We start from the raw sequence: 19,813 nt of genomic DNA on the forward strand, positions 1-19,813 counted from the left end.
TAAGGAGTAGCTGCCCAGGGTGGTAAATTGGCTGCAAGGCACCAGTGTGAGGTCTACTGCTTATCTGCCTGGATGCACCTCAGAAGGGAGTGAGCCAGAACCAAACGCGACGAGCCCCGGCCTGTCTGAGAACTTGAAAACACTTACATGGCTTGCAATGTTTGTAAAAACTAATGGCTTTATTGCAAAATCCTTTACTGCTTTCTCCTGGCAGCTGTAGGGCAGGCCCTGGAGGAAGAGTCTCAAGAGAGGCCTCCAGCCACGATAGTTTCCTCAACCTGAATCCAGCCACTGCCTGTGGGGGCCTTGCGTTCATGGGTGTGGACAGCCAGACCCACATGTCCAAGCTCTCTCCAAGACCCCTTCCCCACATGGCCACCCCTTTGCTACCTCTGGCCATTGAGGTGTGTCCATCTGTGGTCCTCCATGGAAGGTCGGGCAGATAAGAGGCCTGTGCAGGCCCTAGAAGGTGGCTTGGGACCATTTGGCCAGAGAATTCCAACATCCTTAGTACCTGGAATGTGGTCTAGGAAGAGGGGCAGAGTGGCTCTGAATGGAGGCCTGGAAGGGGACCTTTAAAGCCCACAGTGAGGGCAGGGGCCTGCGTCTGAGGGCTGTACGGAGAAGCCAGTGTCTCAGGCAGAAGGAGCAGTGTGGTCTGGGGGTGCGAGGGCCTCAGAGGCCTAACTTCCTGCCCCGTCTGGCCTTGTCTTGGAAATTGTGGGCAATTTCTACTGAGCAAGTCATTCCGTTGAAAGTTTAAGGCAAGTAGGGGCCCTGGGGGAAGGTGTTGCAGCAGGGGTTTGAAACCTCCTCAGAGAGAGTTTCCCCGGGGAGACAACTGACTCTGCTTGGCTCTGAGGGGAGCTCCTGGCCAGCCTCACCACTGCCTGCGGGGGCTTGATTCTGCTGACTGGCCCAGGCGGGCGGATTGTGCTCTGAGAGCAGGAGAGGCAGCGTTTAGGCCTAAATCAAGAGAAGGGGAAGACTCGCCACCCCTAAGCCCCACACCCGAGGCTCCTGGGCTTCCCCAAAGTCTTGGCCAGGGTTAGCAGACACGACTTGGGCCTCTAGGTCCTTGTTTCTTAGAGTGTGGCCTGAGGACCGACAGCATCGCATCCCCTGGGAGCTTGCAGAAATGCAGAACCTTGGAGCCCACCTCAGACTTGTGGTCTCAGAACCTGCACTTTGACAAGGTCGTCAGGTGACTCGTGTGCATATCGGAGTTTGAGAAGCGCTGGGTTAGTGGGCTGGGTATCACTCTGGGTTTAGAAGAATCTCTCATGAAGAGTGGGCCTCCGAAGTCAGCTGGGCCTCCTGCTTGGCAGACAGCAAGAGTAAACCACCACCTTACCCCTCCACTGCCATTCATCCCTAGAGCTCCCACCTCTCTCCTCCTTCTGGAGAGTTCCCAGGGTATGTCCCAGGCAGGTGCTGGGTCTCCCCAACAGCTCTGGGAGTATTTCAGGGCTGGGCAGGCTTCTCTTTCTTTTGCATCTTCCTGGAGAGCAGTGGAGCTCTGTGTGCAATCTCGAGATCAGCAGCATTACCTGGGAATTTGTTAGAAATGCAGATTCTCAGGTCCCACCCTCTGGAGTCAGGAACTCTGGGGTGGGGCCCAGCAACCTGTGTTGGACAAGCCTCCAGGGGTTGCGAGCAAAGCTCAAGTATGAGAACCACGAGGGCCTTGTTCCAGTAAGGTCCACAAAACCAGCACAGCATCATCAAGGAGCTCATGAGAAACGCAGACTCTTGGGCCCCACCCCAGGGCTATGAGTCGAGACCTGCAGATTGGTGAGCACATGCGAGTTTGAGGAGTGCTGCTCCAGGGCAAGAAAGGGGCGCTGACTCTCAAGGAAGGGACAGCTGTACAGAAGCAGAGGTGTACCACGTGGCCCAGGCGTGTGCAATGGAAGGTGTGGCTTCCTGGAGAACAGGGGTTGGGCAGAGAATGAAAATGTAAGGTTAATGCAGGATGAGCTAAATCCTTGGGGAGGAGTTTCGAGGAGCCAGAGAGGCACTCACCTGTCTCAGGTACAAATGAACCATAGGATGCTCAGGTCAACGTGAGGTCCGAGTCTGAGCCCGGGGAAGCTCAGGTTCTGGCCGGGATTAAGCCTCCCACTAGGATGCGAAGCAGTAGAGACCCAAATTTCCTTCCAAAGGCAGAGGACGCTTTTTTGGTCTCAGCCTCAGAGGGAGAAGGAAAAACAAAGGTGACACCTGACGATTCTCAGGAAGAACCCTCTGTGAGGGTCAGACATGGTTACTATATGTTGGTCATTTTAAACTGATTTTAAATTTTTTTAGTAAAAATTCCTTTAGCTCAACTCACAGGAGTTGGAAGTAACGGGAACACAGGGGCCTGAGAAAAATACAGATGGATTTTGTTCTCTTTAGCCCTCAAAATACCTATGCTTTGAATGACTGAAGTCTTCTCCATGGGCTACTTTTGAGAAATTATGATTGGCAGATAACGAAGAGTTTATTTTTAAATAGTTAGAAGTATGGCCAAAAAGGCAGCCTGAAAATGGTTCTAGAAGTTTTTATGTTAAGGATTAACTTTTGAGTAATTCTTTTAAGACTTTATGTATGTCATTTGTTTTAGTAGTTTTCTGAATGATGGGGTTTCAAGGTGTTGAGTTTCACCTTTTCGTTTTTAATTCTAAGTTGATCCTCTGATGATTACTTCCTGCCGTTGGTAAATTTCAGCTGCAGAAGAAGAAAACCTCTGCCCAGGACACTGAGAGCTTCTCAGGCTAGGGCCTCAGGCTTGGGAAGAAGGCAGGAACCGTGTAGAATGAGGAGAAAGATGGTGACAAATGAGAGCGGCCTCCTGGACCGACGTGTTGTTGAATTTCAATCCAGAGAGTGATTGTCACTGAGGCTCCCAGGGTCTGGAGATCTTTATAACCTGATTTCGGGGGGCAGGCTTAAAGTAGGTACTTTAGAGCTTGTTAAGTTTCATTTTAATCAAGAAAATCCCCTATTTCAAATTCCAGGACAGAAAGAAGTTTCCAGAGTACAAGGACTGTCTTCCTCTGCTGCAATAGTGGCTTGGCCGTTGACCTAGTGCCAAGCACACTTAGGTACTTGCGGAAAATCGAGGAAAAAACGACAGGGCAGCAGAGATCCGCTGGCGTGTGGCTGGGAGTAAGGCGGAGGGCAGTGTCAGGAGGGGGGACGTGAAACATTGGCCATCAGAGGCGGTGTGGGGACTGAAGGGGCCACTCTGCTCAGATTAACCCCCAAATTGACCCTGCCAACCCAGGGCTCCACAGTGAATACAACTGCGAACTCCATGGAAGATGCTCATCTTAGCTCCTGTTTAATTTTAGTCAGATACTAACATTTATAAATTTTTTATACAACAAAACAAGTACATGCAAAGTTACAAATATAGAAAATATAAAGTACATGCATATTTCAAAGACCACTTTGGATCTTCATACAAAACTATTCAGTGCACGCTGTAAGCCTAAGGACCACGAAAAAGGGTTTCCCACAAATCAGGTTATTTAGTACCTTACAAAAACAGGTAACGCATTAGACACTTCAGATGTTAACTGCTCTAACCAAAATGTCTAGGTTTGTCATATGCAATATATATATATATTTTTTTTCCATAGAATACCTGCACAGTGCAAGCCAATAACATTGCAGAATAGTAATATATATCTGCGAGGTGACAATATTGAACATCCAGGGAATAATTTTACTTTACTTAAATAACAGTAACAAAACTTTTTCCCCCCTAAGTGGATCATATTTCTGTCATCTCCAACCTAAGATTTTTTTTTTGATTCCTCCCCTATTCTTTGATTCAAAAGCCAATTACAGAAACTAAAGACTGAATCTAATTCTGGTTTTTGATGATCATGAGACAGCAATGAAGAAATGCAAGCATTTCTTTTCTTTGTACACTAGTCATTTTCTTCATTCCATAATCCTCTATAACAACGGTGTTTTTACAGCTGCAGCTCCCTCTGTTAAAATCTCCTAGCTTCACCGAAACGTTAAAATCATCCAGCTTTCTAAACAAAGATTTGCTCCAGTGTCCAGAAGTAATTTAATTTTTTACTGTCTTAATTATCTATAGTTTAATTATTTATAGTTTACTAAAGAAAGGAATGCCACATGTAGGTGCTTTAAACATCCAGAACGGGAGCTTGCCTCCAAGGGCACCACTCCCAAATGTTGGATTTTTTTAGTCCCAGAAGCCTAGTTGCGTTCATTCCCTGTGAAAATGTCCTCTGCCCAGAGGTCTAGTGCTGCACGAATACTCACTCTCAATGCAAGAGCTGCTGTGCAGCCCATCCTGCAAAATGCAAACTGTCACAATTCTCTGTAGACACAGGGCACACGCTCTCCAGCTGGCTGAGCCTGGGCCCAAGAACTAAGGATTTCTAGTTTTTTTTTTTTGAATGGGTATCATGTGGCCTCCTTTTAAGTTTGGCAGAAATGCTGTTTAGACAGGAAAACTCAGTCAGGTTTTCTTAAAACGGATGAGAAAATTTCTTCGAATTGCTACAAAATCACTGCTAAGATGAGGCATTAGTGTACTGAGCTTTAGCTGGAAGAAGGAGCTGGAAGTATTTAGGTAAAGGTATTTGAAGGCTGTTTTGAGAACTGTTTTACCCTCAATCTGTTGCACTAGACAAAAAGATAAGCCTAGCTCAACCAATGATTATTTGCTGTTACCCTCTTCCCAGCCCAGCACTGGCCCACGAAGGACTCATTCAAACAGGGCTTGAATAAATAGCATCCGGGGTCTGCTCTGCATTCCCCAGTGCCCATCAGTGCCAAGCGTATTAGCCTACGGGTGAGAAGAGAGAAGCAAGGAGACACCATCACTGAAAGGGCCGCAGGTAGACAGCCCTTCCCCAACCCGGTAAAGAAAGATTGAGAAGATGGTGAAACAGGAAGGCCATCCTCATCCCACTATCAGGAAAATGAGGAAAGAGATGAGGAGGACCACAGGCGGGGAGGAGAAGAGGACCACGCTCGCCCCTCTTTGTTGAAAAGCCTCGTACTCTTTCTGGTACTGGGTGATGCACATCTGCTCCACCACGCGCTCCATGATCTTGACGTCGGTCTCGGTGAAATTCTCCCCCTTGGTGGTGGTGGTGACCGTGTGCTGCTTGACCGTGATGTTGACGCAGTCGTGCACAAAGTTGTTCTGGTTGCTGTACTCATTTACCGGCCTGTAGTACACTTGGTTGGGGTAACGGTACATGTTTTCACGATAGTAACGGTCCTCATAGTCATTGCCAAAATGAATGAGGGGTCTGCTCATGGCACTCCCCAGCATGTAGCCGCCGAGGCCCCCCACCACTGCCCCAGCTGCGGCAGCTCCTGCCACATGCTTCATGTTGGTTTTTGGCTTACTGGGCTTGTTCCACTGACCATGGGAGCCACCTTGACCCCAGCCTCCACCACCATGGGGCTGTCCCCAACCACCACCGTGCGGCTGACCCCAGCCACCACCATGGGGCTGACCCCAACCACCACCATGGGGTTGACCCCAGCCGCCACCGCCCTGGGGTGGGTAGCGGTTGCCTCCAGGACTGCCCTGCCCGGGGTATCGGCTCCCCCCAGTGTTCCATCCTCCAGGCTTCGGTCGCTTCTTGCAGAGCCCCACGTCACTCCATGTGGCCACAAAGAGAACCAGAATCCAGCCGCCTACGTGGCTTTTCACCATGATGACTTATCTGCAAAATGAAGAGGGTGTCAGTGTCCTACGTTTACAGTGAGACCACTTCACGTTGGCTGCATAAGGAATGAACGCACAGCAGTGGCATCAGCACCTGGTCATAAAGGCATGTCACACTCTGCACTTCTCTGCAGCACTCATGACAGAAGAGTCGTAAGGAGAAGGTTAACACAACTCTTTCTCCTTCTCTAAGGACAAATTGGATCTTAAAATAATTTCTGGCTCTGTTTCCTGGAAACTTGATAAAGGTGGAACGCCACCAATGTTGCTTATGGTAAAAATAACCTCTGATTGATACATTGCACCTGGACTGGAAGGAGCTGTAAACACCTTGGGGGGCTTGCCACGGCTTCCAGCTTCTTGAGAACCGTGATTATTGCAACCAGGCACGTCCTTGCAGGGACCCTGGAAGCTGTGCCCATTGGGCTGTCAAAAGGGATACCAGTTCCTGGGGGGGCCTGGGGCTTCTACGCCAGGGGGGACCCATGACCCACCAATGTGGATTTTAGTCCCTTGCACCTGAGCATTCATTCATGGAGGGTGGGGTGGAGACGAGTCCCTGGCTGCGGGTGGACTGCCCTGAGGACACTGGCGTGGCCGCTGTGGAAGCCTCGTGAGTCTAATGTCGTTAGGAAGACCCCGAGACGGGCGCTGTGGTAATGAGAGAACTTTCCAAACAGCCTGCTCCTGTCTTCCTTTCTCAGCGGGACGGAAGCAGGGGACGAGTCTCTTGTTTGCTGCCGTCTCCTCAGGGGCTAGAGCAGGGCCTGGCACCGGGCAGGCCCACAAAAGATACTTGTTAAGTGAAGGAGTTAATATCCCCTGAACAGATAAATGCCGGTAAGAATTTCCTCAAAGGAACACAATTTTTTTCAAAACAGGAAACACGCAGGATTTTGCAAGCCCACTTATAAATTCATCTTTTTCTCTATAGACAAACAGACAAATGGGGCTGCCCAACATGGGGTAAGAATGGCTATGTCACAAGAGGTGCAGTTACTCACTCAGTTTTAGTTCAGCATTTAATGGCTTATGAATGACTTGTTTTCTCCTGAGTTTTGGTACAAAAGAAACATATCTTATATAAAAGGGCTAGCATAGTCTAGGAATAAACAAACAAATCAAGTACCCAGGATGATAATTTATGCCCCTCTGCAGAGTGTACATTCATCAAATTAAAAAATCTCCTTTCTGACTGAAGATCTCACATGCCCTGGGCACTCAGTTCCAAGGGCAGAGATCAAAGACACATAGTGAAATGATTATTAAACAGTGTCTACTGTACCGCACATCGAACCACACACTCCAAAATATCATCATGTGCCGTAAAAACCAAACATGGCATATCCTCTAACACTGATGTTAGTCTTATCCCCAGCACCGGGATTATCTCCAAATAAAAGTGGCATCAAATATGAGAAAATTATTCTCCATGACCTTCAGAGACAAAGACTAAATGGGATAACACTCAGAGGAAGAAGAAGGATTAAACAAACAAATGAGTTAGCATCCTGTTTATGTTTCTACTGTCTTTACTGAAATGTCTTGGTGGTCTTAAGTGAACATAAATATATTCAAAAGTTACAAGCCTAGTTAAACTGCTCAGATCATGCCAATTAGGATTTTTGGAGGCTCTTTCGGGTAGGGGTGAGAGGGCAGAGTCCTGGGACATGGTCACTGGCCTCCTCCTTGCGCCCACGTCTCCTGGCACCCTGGTCTTCTGCAGGCCTGTGTCCCTGACCTATGCTCCATTTGCTCAGCTCTTGGCCTCGTTGCAGCTCATACTTCTGCTCACACACTTCCAGAAACGGAACTAGGAGACAAGCGCCCCAGTCAGTAACTCCCAAGCCCAAGGGGTTTTATGTCAACACCTCTTTCGTTCACCCCAATGAGCCGAACCCAGCCAACAGCCTGGAGTTATTCTTGAATTTTCTCTCATAGCATGCAACGAATCTATCAGCAAATCTTATCAGCTCTATCTTAAAAATGAATCCTAAATCCCCAAACCTCTCACATGTCCCAACACCCCTGTGGTAGCTGAAGCCCCCATCACTTCTCACCTGATTCCTACAGCAGCCTCCAACCAGCCTCGCTGCTTCTCCTCTGGCTTCCACTGTGTGTTCCCCACACAGCAGCCTGAGACAGGCTTCTAATAAGCAGGTCACACTGTGCCTCTCCTTGATGCTCAGGATAAGACCCAAAGTCCTGACCATGCGGGCTAGGCCCCATGTGACCCGGCCCCACCCTGCGCCTCAAACCCGACAAACACTTTCGCATCTTGGGGTCTTTGCACTTGCTGTTCCCGGGGCCTGAAGGCTCTTCCCCCCGTTACTTACATGGCTCAGGACTGCTCTAACGTCCTCTCAGCAGGGCTGTCCACGCCACTCCAGCTAAGTCAGCAGTCCTGTCCCCCTCCTTACCCTGGTTCATTTTTCTCCAGACCAGTGATGCCAACTTGACATCTATTCTTTCCTGTCTGCTTATTGTTCCTCTTCTCCAGGGGAGTGTACGCTCCCCCCGGGGGTGGGGAGAGAGTTTTATTTTGATCTCAGAAGTGTCCCTAGTGCTTAGATGCAGTGCCTGACTCACAGACACGCAAAACAAATGCCGAATGAATGGATGAGCGTGACAACATCTGTAATACAGCCTAAGAAATAACCAAACTAAAGAGTCACAATGGATATCTAAAGTGAACCATATTTTCAAAACATTCTTTTCGGCAATGGCCAGCTGTCTAACATCCACAGTTTGGTTAAATGAACATTTATTTCATGTGCCGTCCACTATGGCAGACTCTGGCCAATGGAGATGTTGTCTGAGACGGTCAAGGAGGGAGGAAGAAGGGCTTGCAAGGGGAGTGAGTAACACTGAGCTGGGCTTTGAACACACCTCGTTCAAGGTCCTAAGAGTTACAGCTCTGTAAGCTCATGCAGACACACGAGCCGCTGACAGTACCACACGGTAAAGGAGGCACAGAGAGGGGCTCGGTCCTTGCGGAGCCGGGCATAGGAGGGGAATGGGGCCACAGAGCATTCAGAGTGGAGACGGTGAGAGAGAGCACTGGCAGATCTGCGGGCCCCGGGGGATTTCATGGAAGTGGAGCTTCGGCGTGCAGTGGAGAGGCAGGCAGGGGTCAGGTAACAAAGGGCCTCAGAAGCAAGGTGAGCAGACACCTGACTTGCTCAGCACAGTTTACACGTTTTGTTCCTGTGCAAATATTAATAGTGCCCCTTTCATTCTCAAGGCTGTCCCAGTCCGGATTGCTGGGTTATATGGTCAGCCTAATTAGAAGGCGTATGAAGTAGTCTGGACCTGAGGGCACTGAGGAGCCACTAAAGAGTTCTGGGTTCCCTTTTGGAAAGAACATTGTGGAGAATGGACTGAGGACTGTGTGTGTACGTGTCAGGATGCAGAGAAACTAGTCCCAAGGCTAGTTCAGTCGTCAAAGTACAGGATGGCAGACTTGGCCAGGGGTAGGAGAGTAACGGGTGGTTTGATTTAGAAGGTGGCTTCTGGAGGGCTTGGGGTTTGAGTGGAAGACGAGAGATGGGAAGAGCTGAGGTGACGCCTGGGTTTCTGGATTGGGCAACTGTGTAGACAGAACACAGAAGGTGGAACAGGTCTGGAGGGAAATAAATGAGGGGTTTGGCCTTGGCAACACTGTCATCAAGCTACATGTGGGACAAGTGACACCAGTAGGCAGTTAGCTCGGTGCATCTGGAGTTGAGGAATGACCACGGACTGGAGATACCGGCACAGGGCATCAGAGACACAGGCATGTGTTGTTGGTCAGTATTTCATTAAAGTTGAATTCTGGATAAAGTTGGATAATCGTAGAATATATTAAGACAAGATCATTTTAAAATAAGTTGAGAACAACAAAATCAACATTTAATTAAGAAAAGTATTGGGGCCGGCCCCGCGGCCAAGTGGTTAAGTTTGCGCGCTCCGCTTCTGTGGCTCAGTGTTTTGCCGGTTCGGATCCTGGGCGTGGACATGGCACATCACTCATCAGGCCATGCTGGGGCAGTGTCCACATGCCACAACTAGAAGGACCCACAACTAAAAATACACAACTATGTACTGGGGGGCTTTGGGGAGAAAAAGGAAATAAATAAAATCTTTAAAAAAAAAAAAGAAAAAGAAAAGTATTAAAAATCGCAATTACATTTTGAAGTAGAGAATCATTTCTAAAGATAGGAGGGGCTCAAAACTTACAAGAGATCTTGGAGAATTTCTTTCTGTTTGTGATAAAATTAGGAAGATCTTATATCATTAATCTAAACCTGTCACTCTATAAATTAGGCTACCAGGGTTCAGGAAGGTCAAGTGAGAAATCCGTGATTACAGCGTCAGTTAGTGAAATTTCTGGGAATAGACACTGGCTTTCTGAATCCCAGGCTATGCTATGACACTAGTCATATAAGATACTCTCTGGGAATGTCAGACTTAATCCTCCAGTACATTTCAAAACATTAAGTATCAGATAAAGGTTAATACCTACTTATCACTAAGAAAAATGCTCTTAGCAGACTAGGAATAGGAGGAAACTCCCCTAACTTGATAAAGGCTATATAATAAAAACAGCAAACATACTCAATGGATAACCCCTGAGTGCATTCCCTTTAAGATCAGAAATAAGACAAAGGTGTCCATTGTCACAGGACTGGAGGTCCCGTCCAAAGCCATTTGCAAAGACAAAGAAGTAAGTGGTGAAAGAATTGCAAGGAAGGAGCTCGAGCTGTCATCTGCAACTACTGTGATCATATACATAGGAAATCCAACAGACTCGACAGGTAACACAAGACCCAGTGTGAGAGTTCAGTAAGGCTGCGGGATACAAGATCAGCCTACAAAAGTCAACAGCATTTCTCTATAACAGCAGTAATTGACTAGAAAAAAAGTTTTTTTTAAATAAGATATTCACAATAGCAATCAAAACTGTAAAGTATCTAGGAACTGCCTTAACTGAAAAAAGAAAGAAAGAAAGAACGAAAAAGAAAAAGACTGGGAGAAAAAGTTTTAATCTCTAATAAAGAACGTAGAAGATGATCTGATAAAATGGAAAGGCAGTTCATGGTCTTGACTGGGACAACTTAGTATTATAAAGATGCCAATTACCCTGAAATGAACATATAATTTCAATAAAATGCCAGTCAAAATTCCAGTTGGACTTTTTGAGAAGTTCAATAAATTCGCAAGGGGAAAGAAATGTCCATGAATAGCAAACTCAACCTTAAAAAGGAAGAGTAAGGGGTCAGCCTGGTGGCACAGCGGTTGTTTGTGCATTCTGCTTCAGCGGCCTGGGGTCCACGGGCCTGGATCTTGGGGGTGCATCTATGCACCGCTTAAGAAGCCATGCTATGGCAGGCATCTCGCATGTAAAACAGAGCAAGATGGGCACTGATGTTAGCTCAGGGCCAATCTTCCTCAGCAGAAAGAGGCAGCTTGGTGGTGGATGTTAGCTGAGGGCTAATCTTCCTCCAAAAAAAAAAAAAAGGGAAGAGAAAAGAGGAGAGTATCTGCCATATCAGACATTAAATGCTACTACAAAGCCATTGTAATAAAGACTGTATGGTAAAAGTCTAGGAAAACAGAATGGCAAGTTCAGAGACAAACCCTTGTATATAAACTCTAGTAGGACTTGATATATGATAAAGCGGGCACCACAGATCAATGGAAAAAGGAAGGTTTGTTTAGTAGACACTTCTGGGAAACTGGAGAAAAACAAAACTGGATCCCTAATACACATGCAAAAGCAGACTCCAGATGGACTACAGACCAACTGTGAAAGGTACAGTGCAGCACGAGAAGAAGAAAATATAGGTAAATGCCTTTGTGACCCGGAAGAGTGGAGGAAGGACTTCCTAAACAGAAAGCACAAACACGAGGCAAATAATTGAAGAATTTTATTACATAAAAATTAAGGATTCCTTGACAAAAATATCTAAAACTAATAGCAACAAATGTTGGAGAGGTTACGGAGAAAAAGGAACCCTCATACACTGCTGGTGGGAATGCAAACTGGTGCAGCCACTATGGAAAACAGTATGGAGATTCCTCAAAAAACTAAAAATAGAACTACCATACGATCCAGCCATCCCACTACTGGGTATTTACCCAAAGAGCCTGAAGTCAGCAATCCCAAAAGTCCTGTGCACCCCAATGTTTATTGCAGCACTGTTTACAATAGCCAAGACGTGGAAGCAACCTAAGTGTCCAGCAACAGACGAATGGATAAAGAAGATGTGGTATATATATATACAATGGAACACTACTCAGCTGCAAAACAGAACAAAATCATTCCATTTGCAATAACATGGATGGACCTTGAGAGAATTATGTTAAGTGAAATAAGCCAGCGAGAGAAAGATAATCTGTGTATGACTCCACTCATATGAGGAATTTAAAACTATGGACCAAGAACAGTTTAGTGGATACCAGGGGAAAGGTGGGGTGGGGGGTGGGCACAAAGGGTGAAGTGGTGCACCTACAACATGACTGACAAACATTAATGTACAATTGAAATTTCACAAGATTGTAACCTATCAATAACTCAATAAAAAAAAAATTAAGGATTCTTGTTCAACAACTACAAAGAACACCAAAGACAAAGCTACTAGAAAGAGCCCACAATGATAAACAAAAAACATGTGTATGTAAGACCGACAGAGGATTCATTTCTAGAACCTACTAGGAATTCTTGCAAAGAAGTAAGAGACAGTAATTCCAACAGAAAAATGGCCAAAAGATACAAACTGATAATTTACAGATGAGGGAAAGCCAAAAGGGCACGAAAAACATATTCAAAATCACTAAGAATCAGATAAAATGAGACCAAAAAAAAATAATATATCACTTACACTTATCAGGCTAGCTGAAAAAAAGAAAGTTGGCTAATGGAGGGGAGGGATGTGGAAATAAAGGAAACCGCATGACTATCCAAGGAGTGTGGGTAATGTAACTGAATATCAAGCATGAAAATAAATTAAATGATTATTCAATTCAAAAGAGAAGAAAACAGAAAAAGAAAATTTCAAAATAAAGGGTCATAGTTATAAAGAAAGAAGTAACAGAAATGAAAGCAGAATTTAATAAATAACACCCAGAAAAATGTGGAGTTTCTAAATAAAATCAAGAGTTGCTGGAAAATATAATATGCACACAAACACGTATCACTGGAAACACAACAGCTCTATTTTGGGAAAGAGAAAGGGAAATAACCTTCGAAAAAGAAGGCTTTAAAAGGGTAAAAAGTTACTAGAAACAACTTTGTTTTATGAATTAAACACCTGAGTGAGATGGATTGCTTTTCTACTATGTAAACTACAAAAAATCGACTTCAGAATTCATTTGATAAATCTTCATAGAATCAGTAGTATGCACCAGTTTTTAAACAAATAGAAAACTTGAACTGACCAATAACCAGAGAAGAAACGGAGACAAAACGTTGTCAAAAATTACATATTTCGTATAACGTAATGTTTACTGTACAATAACTTATTGATTCATTCAACAAATATTTAAGTGTCTTCTAAGGTTCTTGCATCGTGCTAGAGGCTGAGGACTCAATGGTGAGTAAGATATTTAGCTTGGTGGGTTCGAGGACCAAAAGGACCTACGTGTCTGGAGCCTAAGACAGAGAGCAAGTGGCCTGATGAGATCAGAGCAGGTGAGTGCCAGATCCCGAGGGCCTCAGTGGCCAGAAAGAAAGTCTCCCTTTGATTCTGAATACAGTGGGGAGTCGTTAAAGGGCCTCAGGAGAGTACCACGACAGGACTGTTTTTACAAAGCTCACCCAGACTGTTGCATAAAGAAAAATTAGGGGGCCAAGAAAGGAAATGCGGGGACCAGTTAGGAAGGGTCTGAAGGAAGATGGAGGTGTGGGCTGGGATGGTTACAATGCAGCCTGGGAACTGTGAATAAATGAGATGTGTTTTGCAGAAAGAACCAATTAAGACTTGCTGTTAGAGTGGATGGAGAAGTGACAATTGACCAGGTCTGCGGCTTTCATAACCAAGCAGAAGGCAGTGATAGCATCTACTGAAGTAGGGGAAACTGGTGGAGGGCCATGGTTGGGAGAGGAAACCAAGAGTTTAAATTTGGACCCATGAACTTGGCTACAACTATGAGACATTCCAGCAGGAGTATCAATTTAGGCAATTGTTTTAGGAACCTGGAACTCAGCAGAGATAAACATTTGGATGTCTTCCTGAGAAGGAGCGTTTATAGCCAAGGGGATAAAGGGTCGAGATTCAAACCCCAGTATTTAGAGTGCAGGCCTCAACACTCTTGGCCACCCAGCCTCCATGAATACAGGTGCCAAAATCCAAAACAAAATACTACCAAACTGATGTGACCAATAAGGATTATTTTAGGAATACAAGGATGGCTCAGAAATCAGGAACTCTATTAATAGGGTAAGGGGAAAAAAACCCCTAAGATTCTTTCCAGATGTTGAAAAGTTTTCAATGAAAATCAACATTCCTAATTTTTTTAAGTTTAAGTTGTTAAAAAAGGTTTCTCTAGAACTAGAAGGATAGCTCCTTTCCATCACGCTGGCATTACAAACACAGTCCACACCCTACCTTAACTGAAAGAGGAAAGGCATTCTCATTAATGTCATGAACAAGACAAGGATGCAAGCAATCACTGTTATTTTAGATGGTTCTGGAAGTTCTAGCCAAGTATAATTTTCTATCTGGAAAATCCAGGAAAGTCACCCAAAAATGTCTTAGAATAAATAAGTGAGTTCATGTGGGTGGCCATTTTTGAAATCAATATATAAAAAAACCAGTGAGTTCCCAAATCAGTTGTAATTATTTATAAGGTTTAGTGTGGAAAAAACATTCCACTCATAATGGCAATAAAAAATTTAAAATATCTAGGATTTAACTTAAAAATAGATAGTAGGACTTACATGAGGAAAGCTATAACATTTTACTGAGACGTAAAGGAGACTGGAAAAGAAAGATGTACACATTTTTTGGTTGGGGAAAACCAATACTGAAAGATACCAATTCACCTGCAAATAACCCATAAAGTCAACATAATCAGTCAGAATTCAAAGGAGATTTTAAAGAACCTGATGAAATGATACTCAAAATTAAGAAGACTGGAGAAATTACTGAACAGGAAGAAAATCTAGGGCACACTTGGCCTGCTGGGTGTTAGAACGCATTGTAAAGCTACAATAAACAAGATCATGTACATTGGCGCATGAGCAGAATGGCAGAGCAATGGAACTAGAAAGAAGGTACAAAAAAGATCCACAGATTACTCAGTCATCCTATTCCCATTTATACATAGGGACTGAGAGGAGGAATTCTCAGTTCTGGTAGGAACTTGCCCAATGGTCGAGTGCCAGGGGCCAAACTTCTGATACTCAGAACATGTTACAACTTGAAACATAATTGGTGAAATGGGAAAGTGGCACCAAACAGCCCCCGTATCCCCCACTGCTCCCCTCTCGGGGAAAATTTCCTGTCTTTCCCGAGCTAAGTAGAACTCATTTGTCCTATTTTAATCTTTTTGAGATCACTGCCCCTTAAAGAATCTGATGCAAACAATACAAAAGTTTGCAAAACATTTTGGGGTAGGGGGTTTTCACTGGTACCCTGCGGCCCAGCCCCGGTTTGAACAGGGCAAAGGACCCGAACCTGGTCCATCATCAGAATGACCTGCCGTGCTGTTTCCAGCAGCAACACTGCTGGAGCCTCTCCAGGCCCACAGCCTGGGAGCGTCTAGCGATGGGATTTGGGAATCCATAAAAGCTTCCCAGGAAATTGCACTGCTAGCTAGGCTGCAGAGCTGGGCCCTCAAAAGTACAACACTTAACATTTATAATGCTTTTCATAAAAGGGCATACCTCCTTTTGGAATGATCACATAATATTATAACAGCAATAAATAGAATATAGTAGGAGAAAAAGGATTAACAAACTGAGAAAAAAATTCTCCTGCCTGCAAGCAGGGCTGCACACGCTAATCACCCAAGGATTCTTTCCTAACGCTGCGCCCATCACCGGGTTAGATACAGGCACGCTGTGAATGGCTAATACGTATGTAGCAGTTCACAGCTGATATAGTTACCTCGGAAGAGGAAATAAGATCCGAAAAGGGAGAATGGATAGGTAAGTTAAAACCACACAGCTTAGAAAACCTTTCACCTGATAAAACCTTTCGTCACTTGGTTGATGGTCACCTTCCCCGTTAATTTGGTGCAGAAATGTTTATGTTATTTGTTTTATTAATATTATTTAAAAATGGTTGCTTCCTTACCATAATTCAGCACTATTCTAGAGAAAGCTATGGCCCTTTCCCTGCAAAATGAAGCTGATTTTACAGGAAAGGATGACGCAAAGGTGTGAGTTACATATATAGACTCAAGTGGCCTCCAGAGCAGTGGCTTGTAATCACAGCCCTTCCCCGACCCTTACTTTCTGTGACAGTTGGGGACTTTCAACCATTACAAGACCAAAGAGATTCCACAGGGTACGTACATCTGTGTGGCTCAGCTAAGCTGGATTTGTCTCTGGGAAGACAGAATGCTTCGGCTTGGCTGAGACTGCTCAGTTTTCAAATATATTCAGGAGGCCTTGAAAACTACAACAAAGAAAAAACCAGAATTGATAAATAAATCTAAGAACGGCTTCTTTTAAAAAAACCCTAACATATAAATTACTAAACCACTAATAAATCTATTCAAGAAAAAAATGAGACAATACTTGAAAAAATGAGGTCAGCTAAAAAAGCAGCACCAATCTCTCTTTTCATACACAGAAAATTGAGTCCCTTTTGTTTACAAAATTGAGACCTGTGAATTGTTTTAAAAATTACATTATTTAGAAAAGCAACACGTCAACAAAAAGAAAATTAAAATCACCGGTCATTTCTATTAAAACTTCAGTTTTATTCTATTAAATTTCATTTTTGGTGCCTTTCCTTTCGGAGCTTTCACACATGCATTCAGGTATGAGTAAGTAGATAAAGTCTAGTAACTTGCACTTTGACTTGCCAGTTTTTTTCCCCCCAAATCATGACTTTTGATGGTTACATAATGTTCCTTTCAGTTAATGTGTCATGATTCTCTTAGCTGCTGCCCTGCTGTTATACATTTAGGCTGTTTCCCAGGTGGGTCTAATTTTAGATCATTGTCCCCAGCATATGTGCCTGCATATGGCTTTCTTTTTCCTTGTTTATTTCTTCCATTGCCAGTGAATTCCCAGAAGTGGAGTTTCTGGGTCATGGCTTTCCAGCTTCTTAATGCATCACCAGATCACTTTACAAAAAATTTGCACTGATTCACAAAGTCCTCACCGGGGTGTGACTAGGAAGAGAAAAAAGGTATACCTCCAAAGGTCAGATTTATGTAGATGGTTAAAATGAATCCCGGCAACAAACTCCGGAAGTAGGTATCATTTCCTCTATTTTATGAATGGATAAAAGGAGGATTAGGAAAGTAGATGACCTGTTCAAAGTCCCAAAGTTAGCTGCAGAGCCATTTTTCTAATCCCAAAACCCTGCCACCTCCCCAGATGACTGAATATGCAAATTTCAGGGCAACCTTCCAGTAGGGGTTGCTGTTACTATTACTATTACTTTTGTTGTTTTTGTTATTAGACATAAAATTATAATCCAGTCTTGCTAGAATTTGTATTTTATTTTGTCAATGATTTGTTTCACCATTTATCCATTATAATCTTGTTATTTTCCTTTCACGAGTATGGAAGCCTTGTGTCAGATACAAATAATATGCAAATCACAGAAAGCTCTCTGCTTTCTTTGCCTTTCTGGTTAGTTCTTTTTCATTGTAAGAGCTTCTCGGTGTTTGTGTAGGCAAAATCGTTCTTTTTCATTGGTGATTTTTTTCTTTTTCAAATCTGAGAGTTGTTAATTTTTCAGAGGTCTCGCATTTTAATTCAATTTTTTGTTCCTATTTTTTTCTGATAATTTGATTTGTAAAAATCTTTAATCCTATTCTACCTGGAGTTTTAAGCAAGGAAAAGGGAAACAACTCAAACGTGCAGCACGTCGGGAACTGCTTATTAAACCGATGCTCTAAGTTCAAGGAGATATCGCGGCCACGGGGATACTGATGGAGGCCACCGGATAATCTGGATCAGGGCGGTGAAACCGCACTGTGTCGTGTATGAATCCGGAGACGAGTAGACTGAAAACCAGAAAGCAGTGGCTTAGGGATGGTGAGGGTGGATATGATGGTGGTGGGTTTACGATTTAAAAAATCTACTTGCTATAGCTACTCCAAAGAGAAAAGGAAAATACCGGAAAGGGACAGTAGGAATGGATTTCTCCCCATTGTTTAGACAAACGTGAAGGCGCCTCCTGCACAGGTCGGGGAGGCTGATTGACCGAGGGGCATCCCCCGGCCGGGACCCCTCCCTCGGAGCCCCACCGAGGGCTGAGTTCTCTCCTTTCAGAGGGACAGGAAAGAAAGTGAAAAGCGAAGCCTGCGGGTCTGCCACACCTGGGGCCAGCAGGAGAGCCTCTGTCCCGGCGGCTTGGACGCCCCAGGCCCGCGAGTGGAGGGCCAGGCCGCCCGAGACCCCTCCCAGGCGGTAGCCAGAGTCCCGCTGGCGGCGGCCTCCTCGGGGACGGCGCTGGCCGCGCGGATGGCAGCCGTGGACAGCAGCCGTGGATGGCAGCAGGCTCCTCCTGCTGGGAGGAGCGCGGCGGCGGCCCCCAGGTCCCCGGGACTCCTACCCCGCCGAGGCCCCGGCCCCGGGCGGGTGCCCGCTCCCTCCGCCCCGCCCCGCGCACCCTCTGGGTCTCGGGAGGCGCCGGCCTGGCCCAGGGGCGTCCCCGTCCCCGTCCCCGCCCCCGGCCTCCGCCCGCCGGCTCCGCGGGGCGGCCAGCAGGAGGGACGCCGGGAGCCCGCGGCCCCAAGCGGCTCTCCCCGCCGAGCGCCCCAGCGAGCCACTGGCTTCCCCGGCCCGGGGCCCCTCTGCGCGCGACTCGCCCCTGCGGCTCCCGCCGCGGCCACGCGTGAGGGCGGTGGGGGGGACGGACAGACCCCTCGGCACCACCTACGTCCCTCCCGGGGGGCTCGGCCAGCCGCGCCCCCGCTCCCATGCCGAAAAGAAGGCATCAGAATGGCAAAACAAGCGGCGTCATCCCCAAACTCGAGCAGCCCGAGCCCGCCGCGCCCCGCGCCCGACAGGAAGTCCCCGTCCCTCCCCACGGTCAAGGTCTGCCCCCACCGACCCGGCCCCACGGCACGGGCTCTCGCTCTCGGTCACCGCGGCCCCCCGTGGCCCCCAGCTCTCAGGTCCTCTGCCCCCGCCCCCGCCCCCGCTGGGCATGTGAAGGCGACAAGGCTGTTTACCTGCCTCCGGAGGACGGGAGAAGCTCGCACCGCCGCGGCTGTCAGCGACTGGCGCCGAGTGCCCGCGACGCGCGCGGCCGGGGAGGCGCGGCGTGGGCCGGGAGGCGGGGAGGGCGGCCGCGGCGCCGCGCGGAAGTCAGCGCGGGGACCAATTACCACCCGGCCACGCGCACGGGCGGGCGCACCTGCGGCCGGCGGCCGGAGCTGATGTTAAAGGATGCTGCCAAGCAGGGCCGGGAATCTGAGTCACAGGAAAAAACGCGTTGGGATTCGCTTAAACACTTGCATCAGGAGATACCGCCTCCCTCTGTCATCAGTCCCTGACGTTGCTCATTGACTATAAAAATCATCTTTAAAGGGAAATTCGGCCCAAAGCCCCAGGTCCCCCGTTACATAATGGAGAAAATGAAAGGTTAGGGAATGAGAAGGCAATTTCTGGAACTTTGTTGGTAACCAGAAATTTCTAGAGGGAAAAATTTTGCTAGCCTGGATGAAGCCCAGGATTTATGAGTTTTCATATAAATCCTTAAAATTTGAGGCCTACTAAGGACATTGACCATCAACTGTTCATTTACTCAGTTTCTACTTATTATGTACAAAAGAGATGATTTAGATTGTGATATTCACAAATGAGAAAAATACACTCCATTTAACAAGTCCACTCTGCACATTACATGAAGTATCTTGTATATGTGTTCTTGCTCATTATTTCTGCTAAGAAATTAGATAGGGGTTTGTCTCATGTAAAGGATGGCC

General features: G+C 46.2%; 1 protein-coding gene across 2 annotated transcripts; it reads right to left on the reverse strand.

Annotated features, from left to right (window-relative positions):
• Positions 1-3,304: 3,304 nt before the first annotated feature.
• Positions 3,305-19,464, reverse strand: PRNP (prion protein (Kanno blood group)). 2 transcript variants are annotated; one of them, XM_044748276.2, is made up of 3 exons: positions 19,058-19,464; positions 16,215-16,317; positions 3,305-5,711 (listed from the first exon to the last, which is right to left on the reverse strand). In XM_044748276.2, exon 3 carries the CDS (start codon positions 5,699-5,701, stop codon positions 4,934-4,936), a length of 768 nt encoding a protein of 255 aa, XP_044604211.1. In that variant the 5' UTR covers positions 5,702-5,711; positions 16,215-16,317; positions 19,058-19,464; the 3' UTR covers positions 3,305-4,933. The 2 variants fall into 2 exon arrangements, with proteins under 2 accessions (XP_044604211.1, XP_044604212.1); XM_044748277.2 differs by lacking the exon at positions 16,215-16,317 and having other exon boundaries at positions 19,058-19,327.
• Positions 19,465-19,813: the final 349 nt, after the last annotated feature.

Source organism: Equus asinus, chromosome 15, assembly GCF_041296235.1.
Source record: "Equus asinus isolate D_3611 breed Donkey chromosome 15, EquAss-T2T_v2, whole genome shotgun sequence".
In the NCBI taxonomy this organism is placed as follows: domain Eukaryota; kingdom Metazoa; phylum Chordata; class Mammalia; order Perissodactyla; family Equidae; genus Equus; species Equus asinus.

What these genes read in the sequence shown, in the direction of transcription:
- PRNP (XM_044748276.2), bottom strand. Translation starts at nt 5,701, where the DNA reads ATGGTGAAAAGCCACGTAGGCGGCTGGATTCTGGTTCTCTTTGTGGCC.